The sequence below is a fragment of the Apus apus genome, chromosome 1, assembly GCF_020740795.1.
Source record: "Apus apus isolate bApuApu2 chromosome 1, bApuApu2.pri.cur, whole genome shotgun sequence".
Lineage (NCBI taxonomy): Eukaryota > Metazoa > Chordata > Aves > Apodiformes > Apodidae > Apus > Apus apus.
Genome location: NC_067282.1, coordinates 115825495 through 115840357, shown reverse-complemented (window position 1 = coordinate 115840357; position 14863 = coordinate 115825495). Strand labels below are relative to the sequence as shown.

At 42.5% G+C, this 14863-nt stretch overlaps 1 protein-coding gene across 6 annotated transcripts in view; it reads left to right on the top strand.

Annotated features, from left to right (window-relative positions):
* TBL1X (transducin beta like 1 X-linked) overlaps positions 1–4436 on the top strand; it is a 197275-nt gene extending 192839 nt beyond the window's left edge. For all 6 annotated transcript variants that reach the window (XM_051621972.1, XM_051621953.1, XM_051621923.1 and 3 more), the window contains one exon: positions 242–4436. In XM_051621972.1, the coding sequence (XP_051477932.1) occupies positions 242–268 (27 nt within the window). In that variant the 3' untranslated portion in view covers positions 269–4436. The remainder of the gene's footprint in view (positions 1–241) is intronic.
* The last annotated feature ends 10427 nt before the right edge of the window (positions 4437–14863 follow it).

Below are 14863 nucleotides of genomic sequence, written 5' to 3'. Positions count from 1 at the left end.
GGGGGGGTCATAGATCTCCCCGTAGTGTCTAAGCTGGCAGAGTAAAGATGTGACCTTGAAGACCCAGCAGTAACATAAACATTCCAGTGTTATCAGTCCACTAGCTGGAACACTTGTTGCTAGTTAAAAGAGAGCCTTCTGAAGGAAAACAAAAAACAGTAAAAGGCTTCATCCTGTATAAGAACACGACTTCCTTATTACCCTCAGAAATGGTCCTTAATGCTGAGTCTTTTCTCTCCAGGTTTGTGTTCTAGATCTGCGGAAGTAAAAGTGAAATGTTTTAGAAGAAATTTCAAATGGACCAGCAGTGAATGTGTGGGGAGAAGCACTCTTCAAAACTATTCTTAACAGCTCCAGAACTGTACGAACTTGAACAAAGTTAGAGTGTACCGTGAAACCAACTCTCCCTGGCCACAGGTGTCTAGTATTTTGTCTGTAACCTTCATCGAGGAGTAAAAACACAGTCACTTCAGAGGGGGAGGGAATGGTTTCCACCTGGAACAATCAGCCTTGGAAGCGTGAAGCCACCAGCTAGGCATTGCACTGTTTGGTTTGCATCTGAGAACTTGCTCTGATGGCTGGGAAAAAAAAAGCTGTGCCAAAAAAATTAATAAAAAAAAAAAAGAAAAATGCTGTGATAAACCAAAAGGGAAAAAAAAAATCCTCCTCCATGCGGTGTTGTATTTTTTCCTTCCAATTTGGACACTACAGTTGCTCTCCCAAAGGACGTTCAAAGACCAGTTTGTACTGATGAAATGCTCAACTTTGTAATCACAACACTTTCTATTTTCTAGACTACTTTTTTTTGTTCAGTGGTTTTTCTATCAGCTGGAATATTACAGCCTGGAGGACCCCAGGCTTCGGATGAAACTTGTTTTCCTTTTGTTTCTCCCTTCCACTCCCAACTTCTCCTTCCTTTTTTTTTTTCCTCCTTCTCTTTCTTCTTACCCGTCTTTTTTTTTTTCCTTTTTTTCCCTGTATGCCCATAGTAGATGCAGCCAGGTGGACATGACAATGAAAATTTTTGACAGACTGCTTCTCCTCTCTTCTTTCTTTTCCTTTTCCTTTCTTTCTCTCCGTTTAAAAGAAAAAAAAATCCTCCATGCTTCAGATCTTAGCGTCTCAAGGGCACTTTCAGCAAATTGTGTAATAAGTGCTTTATATAAGAATGCAGTGCTGGGGAAGATTTTTACAGGAGAAAGATGACTTTTAACAGAAAGAACCCAGTGTATTTTTGGAAAAAAAATATTTTTTATGTTGAACAGTTTTAAAAGCCAAAAGTGGCCACCAAATGTAGATCAGTTGTGTAATTCAAGCAAAAGGAATCACACAGAGTCCAAGGAACATAAAGGTGCAGTATCCTTTTTCTTTTTTCTCTCAAAGTGCTGTAAGAAAAAATGCCATTTGATAATAATAAATGTCAGTCATTTACTAAGAGTCCTTTTCCAGCAGCCAAGCATTTCTATAGTCTCATTTCATTTGGGGGGCTGTTTGATGATGTACACTTATTAAAAGGGATTCACAAGTTTGAGAGTATAATTACAGCATTCATTTTCTTGAGTCCATATTTTTGTTTATCCTTGGTAGACAGGGGAAAACTCTTGTGTATGTTCTTTCCTCTAGTGATAGTCCACATGTCCTACAGAACATGCGTTCAGCTGCCTGTGGCCTTGCTGAGCAGTGTTGTCCTCTGCCATTCATCCCACTCAGCTCTTTCTATTCCAGTAAGTCAGTGGGATTTTACCACTTGGAGGAAAATCTATTGACTGCATCTGTCATTGTTGAAGAGTGGACTCTTGCCAAGCTCCTGTCCATCCATGCTCAGCACACACCTAGAAGCAGGCTCTTCCATTGCATCTGGCAGTATGTGCTGCTGCTGTCACCCTCAACAATACATGTGTGCTACACGGCAAACTCTGGGTCTGCATTTGGTCTGACTGTCTGCCCACACAGGTTTAACCTTAGAGGGTGTCCTCAGTGCAGTGCTCAGAAGACAGCGCAGAAGTCTCCATTAGGTGAGAACGTAAGGGATCTATAAATTGTATCTCGACACACATACCACTACAAAGTTTCAGTTGGTGAAATGATTGGAATGACAAAAAAGACTTGCAAAGCACCACTTCGGACAAGATTTCCTTACTGCAAGCTAGACATCTGCAGGGATGCCTGCTGAAGACTACATAACTCAAAGAGCAAATGATGGATGCAAAGAAGGATGCATAGGCCAAGTTTACTGAAAGTGCCATAAACTATAAGGCAATCTTGGGGTGGTGGCAGCCATTATTTAGATAAATCCTCCAAACTGGCTGGCTGAGTCAAACAAGTATCTTCTCTGGCCCGCAGGCTAGGCTAGGATTTGTAGGAGAGAGAGTGAAAGACTTGTCAAGCATCATGGCATCTTGATGGCATTGTGGAATCCATACCTCATTTTTTCTCCTGTGTTTTACTTTCTTTGCACTTGCATCTGCACAGTATCTTAGTCCTTCCAATGGAACTAACGATTTCTCCTTTGGAAAGGAGAAAAGAATAAAAAGAAATAACTGCTAAAAGTTTTACTCGGTCCTGAGATGAAAACAGTTATGTGGATTTTGGTTATTAATGACAGTTAGGTTTGTTTATAGTTTATATGTATCAAGGATTATTTTCAGTTTTAAATGCATTTATTTGTTAGTTTTAGTTTTCTGCTCCAAGAGCATGGGCTGTGGATGCTCACATGACAGTTTTGCACTGTTTTAGAATAACCACATGTACCTACTAATTTGAAGTCACTAAAAAAAATAAAAATAGTACCAGTTGGAAGAGAGACTTGAATGTGAATACAAAGGTTGAATGTGGTTTTCTAAATCACAGTTGAGTCAGTGGTTTTATTACAAGTCATTGCATGTACACGGTTAACTTCCTAAGCTGCTTTTGGGTGGCGTTTCTGAGAATAACAGGCAGAAGCTCCCAGGCTGCAGACAGGGCCCCAGCCTTGCCTTTTTCCCTGGAGTGATTCCTGATTAGGCCAGTCCTCAGGATTCAAAGAAAAGAGGTTGCTCCATCCCAGTTCAGCAAAGCTGACTGCCTGCATAGTCCATGTCTCATGGTTGTTCCTGGGATAGCTCCTGTAGATAACCTGGCAGTGTCTGTGCTGCCTGTGTATTTCGCCTTTTTTCAAATTGTCAAAATGCCACCTTTCCTCTGCCCACCTACAGGGAGGTAAGAAGCCAAGAGAAACAAAACTTGAAAATCAGTTAGTTTGGAAAGCCTCTGTGTGAGAGAGGCTGCTGCTCCAGAGAGTTTTCTATACAGACCATCAGATTTAGAAGCAGCATATGTGAGAAGCTGAGAAAGTTCTTATTTCGTCCCTTCCCCAAGACCCTAAAGACTGGAAAATCCTCAAAGATAGTGTAGGATATCATTTTCGGCTAAGAAGAGCTCAGCTATTAAGGAAGGCAGAAGATGTAGTAGCAAAAGCTAGTCCTAGCCTAGCAGGTTGGTTTCTTTAGGAGATGGGCAATGGGAAAAGAGGAACTTTCCCAGTTCAACATGGACATGTTCAACATGGACAACTAGGTCTCAGCCTGCAGACCTGCCCTTGTTGGAGCTCAGACTCTCCACTGCTGTGTGGCATCCCCTGGCCCGCGGTGCCTTCCTCCCGTTCCCTGGAACAAAACAGCATGAAGCAACAGGATGGTGGACTTCGTTTTTTTCATACAATATTTTTTTATAACCTCGTTTATAGTCCTTTGTAACAGAAGTTGTAAAATCTAAGTGACCAAACAGGATTGTGAAACTGTTGAGAGACTTACTGGATTTTTATCGTTGCTGGCTGTCTGGAACTGGCCTCAAAGTGAAAAAACCCAGTTTCTGAAAACCACTTGACTCTGTCAGTTAGGATACTGAACCTTTTATGTAGGAAACACTGGGTCCCTTATGGGGCACTAAAGGGCCTGACTTACAGGGTTATACACACATTAACCCCATGCTACATCTTAGAAATTTCCTTTTAATTTGTTTTAAAAAAAAAAAAAGAAAAAAATAGCTAATTTTAGAGCCAAGTGAAGTGCACTTTGTCAAATGTAAGGGTCTGCTTTGTTTTTGGGTTTCTTTTTTCTTTTTCCCTTTTTAATTTTTCCTCCTTTTTTCCTCCTATTGCCTTTTTAAAATATGTGGTTCTTTGTCAATTGCAGAAATGTTCTTTCAGCCACTCACTGAAATTCTGAATTCTGGCTTCTGCAGTTTTTATTGTCTGTGTCAGACTTGCAGCCAGACTTGGTTCTCATTTCAGCATTTCCCAGGTTCTGTTGAAACAACATCAACCCTTATTTTGTTTCTCCCCCACCCACACTTTCTTCAAATTCACCTTGTGTATTGTAGCTCATTTGTTTTAAGGAGAGAATCAACAGATCATATTCAGTGTCTTGAATAAATTGCTATATTTTGATATTAGAGAATTCTGTGCGTGTTGTTCCTTATTCTTTCCTGTCTGTTTGGCATCCTGCACATAAGAACTGGGCTTGGGTGACTTCAGTTCTAACGTGGTGACACAACCTAAAGGGTTATCTGGCCTGTGGGTACATAGAGATCATGATTGTGCATTCGTAGGATTTTGTAATACAGAGAGATATGGACACTCTAGCCTCAAATTTTCTTTACTACAGTTTACCACAAATACCACAAAAATCACCACTAACAAGTATACCTATGATTAAGAAATCAAATATATATTTATAAATAGGTATTTCAAGCAGTACCCAATGATAGCAGCAGTTGTGTCTATATATAATATAGAGGCTATGACAGAGGTATTACTAGTGAAGCAAAATTATCAATAACATAACAGCATATATGATAAATTAGTTACAGGTGTATGTATGGCAGGAAGTGCATTTCAGAAGGGGCCAAACCATCTCAGAGTGGAGGACAAACTGGTGGCAGAGAGGAGCCCACCGTGGAGGTGGCAGGACAAAGCAAACTGGACCCAGACACAGGCTCTGAGGGGGAACAACAGAGTCTCACTTTGAAGATGATTCATGTCATCCAGAGTATGGAGTCAGCCAGATGTACAGAGTGAGGGTCCAAGGTCTTGTAGAAAGTTCACACAGACCTTCTTAAGGAAGGAAAAGTACATGCAGCTCAGGAAGTTCTTACAGAAAGCAGCTTTATTTTGGATAGAAATTGCGTAATGTTTGTATCATTGATGTATACAAGCTGTAGGACACCACCACTTTTTGCTGTTAGTTTCTGGTTTTCGTCTGGGAAAGCCACTAGATGATGATGATTTCCTGTTCTCTCTGACCAATTTTTATATTTTAAGACTTCCCTTGTTCTTGCATTTAGAACAGCAGTTACAAATTCTTGCTTTCTCAGGATGTTTTCCCCTTTTTCCAGACCTTTTCCAGACTTTTTTTTTTTTCAGATGATAATTTACCATTACAGTTCCCTGGGTTTGTGCCTGTTGAGGATATTTCAAGATGTCTGTGGTTTCTGGGTACCCAGCTGCACTCCAGAGATGCTGTCTGTGCTTCTCAAGGATGCTTCTGGTTCCCAGGCTCCCAGCTCCCAGACTGGCAGGCAGTGTCTCTCAGTATTTCAGCATACATCTTCAGTAATTTTTGCATTCTAACCAGGTCACCAGTATAGCTGCTCACATCACATGTTTATTGTTCAGTTTTATTCCCCCACCATGGTGCATTTATTGGAAATCTATATAGCTGGTAAGGACGCAATTTGATTAAGATTGGATTGAAGTACTTTTTAAGTTTCCTTTAAAAAGTTTCCTTTAAAAAGTTTCCTCAAAAGGAAGTTTTTCCAGGTGAAATAAATTGCCCTGTAGCTCTCATCAAAGTAAATTGTTATTTTTTTCTTTAAGCTAGTGAGGCTTAAATTCAGGCTTGCTTGAGCAGTTAGAGATTTTTTTAAGAACCTCAGAATATTACAGCTTGTGTAATTGGTTTAGCATTGTCCCCTCTGTTTTGTGTGTTTTTTTAGCTGGATTCCACAAAATGATACCCATGATAATTAGTGGGGGATTCAACATGTGGGATTTTTGCTTTGTGACCCTGTAACACACTGACCATTCCCCTAAGCTAAGGTAGAAAGATTGTCAAAAGCTTTCAAAAGCAATTAGTGCTCCAATCAACCACAGTCTTACATGTCACATCATCTGTTTTTTTGGTCTTTAAGGACCTAGAACATGAAGTTAGGATTTATATATAACATTTGGGAAGATTCAGGTGCTAGAAAAAGTGGTATGCTGCTGAGGAGCTCCCTGCCACATCATCAAATAATCAAAAGACAAAGTCATGCCTTTCCATACCACTTGTCTCAGTTCCTGCTCTGAAATTTGCACAGCAATAATGTACAATTAATTCCCCATAACTGTACAAGTTGAAAGCAGTTGGACAAATACATTTGTTCAGCTCTCACAAGACCAGGAAACACCAGAAGTCTCCATAACTGTTTCTCAAAGTAAACAATGTGAGAGCTAAGGAGGCAGCCATGGTGGGGCTACCGCTTTCACAGGTAGCGCTATATAAATGCTCTCACTTTACCTGCTTCTTAAATAAACACTATGTGATGGTCCTATTTTTAGTCATGTCATTTCCAGGTGTGTTTCAAGTAAACTTGTGACTGTCAGACTAAAACTGTAGTTCAGTTTTCCTTTATTTTTCCTATAAATATTTACTTAGCCTGACAACTAACACTGGAAACCCTGAGCAGTCCTGAACACTCGCTTCTGGCTTCTGTCGGTGTGCAATACAGTAAAAGAGTTGTTAGAGCTATTCCAGAAAAATGTATTATTGCAGCATCTCACTCAAAACCACTTATTTCCCTGCTGTACTTTTATGTATCATTTCCCATCCAGGGGCAGATCATCTTTGTCCATTAAGAGCATGTGCAATTTCATGTCCATGCTCCATGGTATGAAAACTAATTTTTAAAACTTTGAAGTCTCTTTAAGTGAAGAAATTACTCACTTGGCAAGGAATTTATCATCATTGCTGACTTCTTTTCCAACAGGAAGGAAGATCTTAGTTTCCTTAGAGACAGTTCTTTTTCCATTTCCTTTTGAATATATTCACAAATCCAAAATAATACAAAACCTAATAACCACAGGAAAGCAGCTATATCCTCTGTTCCTGCCGCAAGGTCTAACACCTTCTGCCTTCCCAGAAGAAGCCTTGGCTTCACTGTGGAAATCACTAGTATCTATTTCAGTACAAAAGATGAAGAAAAGATTCTGCTCGTCTCTTCTCAAATCCTTCCCATTAAATACTGGGACAAAGTTGACATCCTCATCCTTTGCTAGAGTAATTCAGCACAGTAAGAAATGCAAAGCAAATGAGAATTAATTTACTTGTGAAGCCCTGCCACTCTGCTGTTCCAAAACAGAGAATTCTCTCTATAAGCTTCTGAAAATCAATGGTGTCAAGAGAGCATCATGTCCCTACACGCTGTGTTGCAGATCCTGAAGAACTCCAAATATTTTCTTCGAGAGAAAGATGGAAAGGCCAGAACCTTAGATGGGTTTTTGAGACTTTCTGCAATCCTTACAGCCATGGTGTCATGCCAGGTGGACTGAAAGAGGTGTCTAGTGCCTGCAGAGTACCATAAGTGAAGCTATTTAAGGTGAAAAAGATCACTGACTCCTAAGAATAACAGAAATCTGGTAAGAAAAGTCCACAGCATGATCTTTTAAGTCCTAGACAATGGCCATTTGTCAGCTTCTTTCCCAGAGGCTAGTTTGAGGAGAATCATGAGAAATTCCTGTGCAACAAGATGACCATGTCTAATCATCCACCCAATTACCTTCCTCCAAGGAGGATGGAGAGAGAGCCTCCACAGAGAGCCTGTGGTTCAGTCAGCCCACACTGATCTCCTTTATTTTTTCATAGCCACATTAAAGGTCCAGGTCTTATGATTTGATCAAGAAATACACATCAAAGCAATTAAAAAAAAAAAAACAACTTTCTAATCTACCAACTTTTATAATGGGATTCCTACTTGGGCCTGCTTCAGTACAGAGACATTGCTGAAGACTGGACTAGGATCTGTGAAAATCTTTTCACAGAAAAGAAACATCAGCTTGTAACAGAAAACCCTAGATCTAGATTTAAAAATGTGTCAGTACAAAAAAAAATGCTCTGGTGTATGTGCCAGAGTCAGGTGTATTTCTCCAGATGCAAATTTAGAAATTGATAGTGTTTGTAGGGGTAAAACCCAGCAATTCTCATCATTGCGGAAGTTCCACCAGCCCTCCCAAGGCTGGGGAAGCTTGTGGAAGATTAACTACATATGTCATTGAAGTCTCCTTACCAAAAAAACCCCATTCCTATCAATACAAACCAGCGTGTTTCTGCCTGCTTTTCATTTCTGCAGTGCCAGAGAAAAAAGCAGAAATTATCAGTGCTCAAGGGTGGAGAGAGGGACTAGTCTATGCATAGCACTAAGCCGAAATGTGTCCCACAGCTGTCCCCTCCAAACCTTACATAAAATTTACTGAAAAAAAACCCAGCATTAACACCCTGATCCATTTCTTGAGCCAAATCTATTCCAGTAGGAACTGAACTCACAGCAGCACGTCTAGCAGAAAAAAAATAATTAAAAAATACATTGCCAGATGGTCACTCTTTTCCATGTTCTGAACCACAAAAAGGTTGGTGCTCATTCCTCCTTCAGGGGAAAGATGAGCTGATCAGCTCCCAAAATGAAATTAATTTAAGAGAATGAAGAAAATCTTTGCTTTCTGTTCTACTGTTTTGACCTAATTCATTAATACGGTCTTTCTCCTTGCTATGCCCTGGATATGTTGGGCCGGGGAAGATATTATTGCCCAGTAAGAGCTGTGTATTGGATTCTTTTCTAAGATGGACTTACCCTTTGGACTTGCTTCTCCCAAGCAAATATCCTACAATAGCCTCTTGGAGGCCCTAGTAACAGATTATTGCTAGAGTTGTTTGTAATAAAACCAACCAAACACCCCCACTGTGGCTGGAGAATGGCCCTGAAAACAAAACAAAACAAACAAAACTGCTGAGAAAACAAAACAATGGCAATTTAATGAGAAAATGTTGCTGGAATTTTTTATACTGCTTTTGAAAATGTTTCTGCATGTTGAAATTGTATTTCAATTAAAATGTAAGTTTTGGGAAACAGAAAATTTGTTTATCGTTTCAGTAGCATCTTCTGGGGAGCTTATTGCTGTTGGTTTTGATAAAAGGTATTAACATTTAATTATATTAACATAATATACTAACATAACCACCAAAAAAGTTCTAAAACACAAGAATTAAATTTACATCTCAGTAATCCTCAGAAACTATGAAGTTACAACATTAAACTGTAAGGAGCAGGAGTACTTACATGTGTATGTGTGTGTGTTTCTATGTACATGTGCATTGACAGATGGGTTGTTTGTGTCATTGTGCCTCAATATTTATCAGCTTCTACCACAGGTGTCTACAGGAGCAGGACAAGAGGCAACCCCACAGTCTCATTGGCATGCTGGGAATCTCACTGGGCATAAAATTAAACTATCAACTGGGCATCTATTCACAAACTAAAACAACACATAGTGTTTTGGGGGTTGGAACTAGGTGATCTATAAGGTCCCTTACAACCCAAACCATTCTTCTATGATTCTAATATTCCAAGAGTATGATTTTTGTCTCCCAAAAAAGTCAGCAGTTTTGTTAGTAATGTACTTACAAAATTAATGCCTGAAATAGCTGCCATGAAAAAAAAAATACACTTCTTAAAGGTTTTACAGCCCCACAGCCCAAAAGCTGGTGCTCAGGTATTTTTGCTGAGAGATGCCAACGCTGGGGACAGGCAGCAGCTGGACTGTCCCTCGCAGCCTGGGGCTGCAGCACTGGGCCACAGCTCCCTGCCTGTCCCTGGAAAAACAAATGGTGCCAAACTGAAGCAAGAAGACTATGAAGGTCAGCAGCACTTGCTTTTCTCCCTTCCTTTTGGCCCCATGAAGCTGTAATTTCGTGAGCATGGTGAAGGGGCTGCAAAAGGCAGGGACAGGACCGGAGTGACAGAAGGGACAGTGGCAGCACGGGCACCTGCGTGTCCCACCACCCTGCTCCCTGTAAGAGGGTAAATGCATCTAGAAGAGAGGGACCATTCTCAGAGCCTTGTGGCTGCCTCTGTGTCTTCAGCTCACCCATTCACACGTTTCACAGGTTTCCAGTTATTCAGCATCAGCCTCATTGCAATTGAAGTCATAGAACTGACTAGTGTCAGCCCTCAGGAAACAAAGGAGAAAGGCCTCCATTACATTTAAAGATATTTATTAAAAGGTCTTTTGTCTTTAGCAGAAAGTAGACATAAATTTTTGTTAACATCGACATGATTTTTTTAATTATTTTTTTTCAAATTCAAATGTTCCATCAAAGGAATCTGGGTACACCAGCTTTCAGGCTATACAATCCCTGGGAAATAAGGAAAGAGCCTCCTTAACTAGCCTCTGCCATGTTGTTCTGGGGGTAATTGCATTCCAAGGGGATGGCTGACTGCCTGACACTGGGTGTTCACAGGGCTGGGATGTTACCCAGAGCACTCAGCCTGGCTGGGGCAACATCTCTGATCCTCAGTGAGTTGTGTTGGGTGCCTTGATGAATAGGCTGGTGAAAAGAACACTGTCTTCCCCCGTCACATGGAAGCACATGACATGGGGCAGGGCAGGAGGATGCCATTTCACTGCCAAGTAAAATGTGGTGCTGGGTTGAGTGCTTTAGCCTCAAAAGAGGGTTCTGTGTTTTGTTTTTGGTTTTGGTTTTGTTTTGGGGTTTTTTTGTTGTTGTTTTTTTTTTTTTATTTCACTTCTCCTCAACGCAGCTCACCCATGATCTGCTGTAGCAGGCAAAGCAGAAGCTGATGCTATCAAGTGCCTGCAGCTGCAATGAATGGCTGCCAGTGTTTTCAAGCTGTCCTGAGCCTTGGTGCCCTCTGAGGGGGAAGAACAACCCAGCCAGCACAGCTGGTTCCTTACATGGCCACCACATTGTTTTAAAATGTACTCTTCCAAGTAACATGATAAAAGAGGTCATGGTTTGGTTTACACTTTTTCAAGACTTTCTGGGAAGCTCACAGATGTGTGAGTGGGTAACTCTCTGGAGGCAGCTGGAGAACAAGAATCCAAGACCTCCATTTACCCTCTGCATCCCTCTTGGCTATGCTGTGTGAAACTGTTCAGTAGGTCATGGGAGGCAGAGGAAAGCTGCTGAAAAAAGGGCCAGGCTTGGCCAACAAAGGTCATCTTTATTAACAGACATACCACTGTCCTGCTCTCCAGCAGGAGGGAACCCATCTCAAGCCATCATGGTTCTTCTCCACCCCTTAAGACCTGCATTCTTTCCCACTGAAGTGAGGGCAGAGATTACCTGAATCTCAGCCCAATACAACACCAGGGTATGAAGAGAGACTCACGGTCTCCTCAGGTGCTGCCACCCACAACAGGACAGAGCCACAGGCCATAGTGATCTGCCAACTCAGCAGCCTCCCCAGGTCAAGGTCTTGGCTTTACAAAAAAGACGAATGTCCTCTATGGAGAAGCCTGAAAGGTTCAAAGTCTTCTTGCCACCCTGAAACACAGTGAGCCCCAGCTACCAAGAGATGAAGGAACAGCAGCAAGTCTTCCATCACTTTCATCACTGGATGGTTGCCACGATGTCAGTGTGCTTGATCCCCACTTGATCCATCCTCCTGCTGGTGATGGGAATGCTGTGCTGCTGCTGGTGAACCATGGCAAAGTAATGAGGCCTGATGAAACAAGGGCAGTAAGACCTTTCCCTCCCTTCTGATGTTACAAAGAGATGTTTTGGGTCTCCAAAGCTGTCTCAGGCTCAGTTTAACTTCTCATTTATAAATGGATGATGAAGTGCCTTTTATACATCATATGTCTTTCCCAATGGATGCTTAGGTGGTTGCCTACTGTCTTCCTATTGCATTCAGGCAACACAAATTACTTGGTGGGCTTTTTTAGCATACATGACATTTCTTTTTCATCTGACTGGTATAACTCAAACTGATAGTTCTATTTTTTATCTTTGGGCAAGCAAAGAATACCCAGTTTCTTCTATTCAAGCTTCACAGGGCAAATTTGCCTGATGTGAGGTTTTATGCAGATTAAGATCATATCATACTCATATTAGTAAATAAAAATAACCAGATAATTTTCATTTGGAGGCTTTATAGAGAGGCACACCAACATGCATGGTTGTTAGAACTAATACTTTATAACCACAGTAGATTAACACCTGCAGCTGGAATTTGCTTATTTCCAGAGACAACATCCTGTGAAGGACCAGATCTTTCTCACACGAACATAATATGCCCTTTAGGTCAGCAGTGATAATTGGCTTAAAAATGGCTGCTCCACGTGGCACTTTAAGCCCCTCCTGCCTGCCTCCCCTGCCAGAAAACAACAGCTCCGACGCCATGAGGAGGTAGCTGCTGCTGGCTGCTAGACCGGAGCAGTGGCGGGGAAACCGCAACCATGTTGCAAACGGCAAGTCTGCCTGGTAACAGCAGAGGCGGGAAAAAGTCCCTGCCTGATTGGCTGAGAAGCCCCAGAAACAAGAGACTGACCAATCGGGAGCAAAGCAGACCCATAAAAGAGACAGCGCGCGTGCTGCTGGGCGCGCGTTTGGACGGACACTGAGGCTGCTGCTGCTTCTCTTGGGGGGTGACCTGCGCCTTGGGGGTGCCTGCCAGCCAGAGGTCCCCGCTCCTGTTTCTGCTCCCGCTTCAGTCCCGGCTCCCGGCTAGTCCTGGCTCCCGCTTCACCTGCAGTCCCGGCTAATCCCTGCACCCCGGCTCGTCCCGCCTCGCCCGCGGCTTTTGCAGTCCCGGCTCCCAACCTGCCTGCGGTTCCTGCCAGCCCGCCTGTGGTCCCGCCTGTGGTCCCGCCTGTGGTCCCGCCTGTGGTCCTGCCTGCTGCTGCCCACCTGTGGTCCTGCCTGCTGCTGCCCACCTGTGGAACCTGCCTGCTGCTGAGCACCTGCCGTGACACTTCTTCCTTCCACCTGTGGTTCTAAGACCGGGTTGCAGGGGAAGTCACCCGCAGCTAATCTATAAATACCTAGACCATCTCAAGGTAAGGGATTGTGTTTTGGGTATAATTATCTCCCTAAGGTGTTTCTGCCTCACCTGCACACAAACTGTGACCTTATATGGGACAAGCATCGGGCATATCCCTCCTTCCTCTTCCCCTCTTAGATAATAATAGTTCATAATAGTGTGTAAATGAGAGGGTCTGTCTATATATATTGGGGCATATATAAGTGCTTGGTATTTGGTGTTTTTAAGACATTTCACAGCTCCTATGTCTTCTGATTACCCTCTTTGAGCCTTCTGCCGCAAATTGTTTTATTTTTCCCCTCAGTAACCCATGTGTTTGAAAATTCTAATTGGGGATTGGCTGCTGTTACTGGAAACACTAGTGAGCATTGGACAAGCGTCTCACCTGAGAAGTCAGTGCCGAAGTTCACTGCTCCTCTGAGAGAGGCGAGCGCTGCGTGCGGACCTCTCGGCAGATCCAATCAGTTAAATTCACTCCAGAAAGGAGATCTAATAGGTCACAGATCGTGACACGCCTATCATGTTATATGCAGAAAAACCACCTGCTTCTTCATTTTCCTGAGTAGATTCAGTCTCTTTATCCCTCACCTAGAAAAGACTAGAAAATGCTCTGCCCGTGCTCCCAGATTAGAAACAATAATGGGAGCTTGTTCAACATCCATTAGTCCTGACCAAAAGACCTTACGGGATGAGGGCAAAAGCCCAGATCACAGGAGACTTTGAACTGCAGACTGCCTGAGGTGGGAAGGGACATCTGGAGGTCACCTGGTCCAACTCCTCACTTCCAGCAGAGTTATCTGGAGAAAGCTGCTCAGGATGGTGATACGGGAACCAGACATTAGGCCCAGGTATTTACAGTCGTTGCCTCCAGAGGGCAGCTCCTTCGAAATGGATGCCTGCATTTTGGGAGCTGCCTTGAGACTATAAACGTGTTTCCAGAGAAGCAAACACTGGGTCACTGGATGACAACAGGTTTCAACCCCCCCACTGAAGTAAAACTTGATTCATAACAGTGCTGTGAGAACTGAAGCTCTTTGTAACCCACATCTGCCTCTTAAAACAGGGCCTTCCCTTGGTCTAGCTACCAGAGTTTTAATCCGTTCAACCAAACCAAATGGAAATGTGAATTCAAACCAGCTGAGTAAAGGCTGCATTCATTTCAAAGAAGGTTTTCCATTAAAAGGTAGGAGAAACCTGAGGTTGAGTGGAGAGCTACTGTCTGCTGGGCAGAAAAGCATTAATTCAGACTCTTTTGTCTACATGTTTGCTAAGGAACTGTAAAATAGTATATCTTGTCATCCAAACTCTTAGGCAGCAGCAGTTCACTTAGTGTTTCACGGGCTTTGAAATAAATTTCAGCAATTATTCTGACTAAAGGGACTCTGGCAGCTTCTTGTGGCTGAGCCTGTCTGGCTGCAAAATCCTCATCTTACCTGGAAGTTGCCCAGAATATATCCCTCACTTACTATCATAGGCTATTTTTTATTTCAGAGGGATTGCTCATTTCACTTTCATTGGAAGCTAAGTCATTATGGAGTGAGGAAAAGGAAATACTTCCACTCTGAAGTATTTGTTTTCTCTCTCTACACAGGCAACCGGCTCCCTGCTGGGAATTCACCCTTGTTATCCCCAGTCCATATTAACACCAATTAATATGCTTGGTGGGACACCCACACAAGCTGGCACTGTCATGTCCTACACTTTTCTGCTGATTTCACCGCACCGTGCAGCTCCTGGCATGTACATAACCAAGCTCCAGCTCTGACTCCATGGGGTAGTTTTGTGTTAG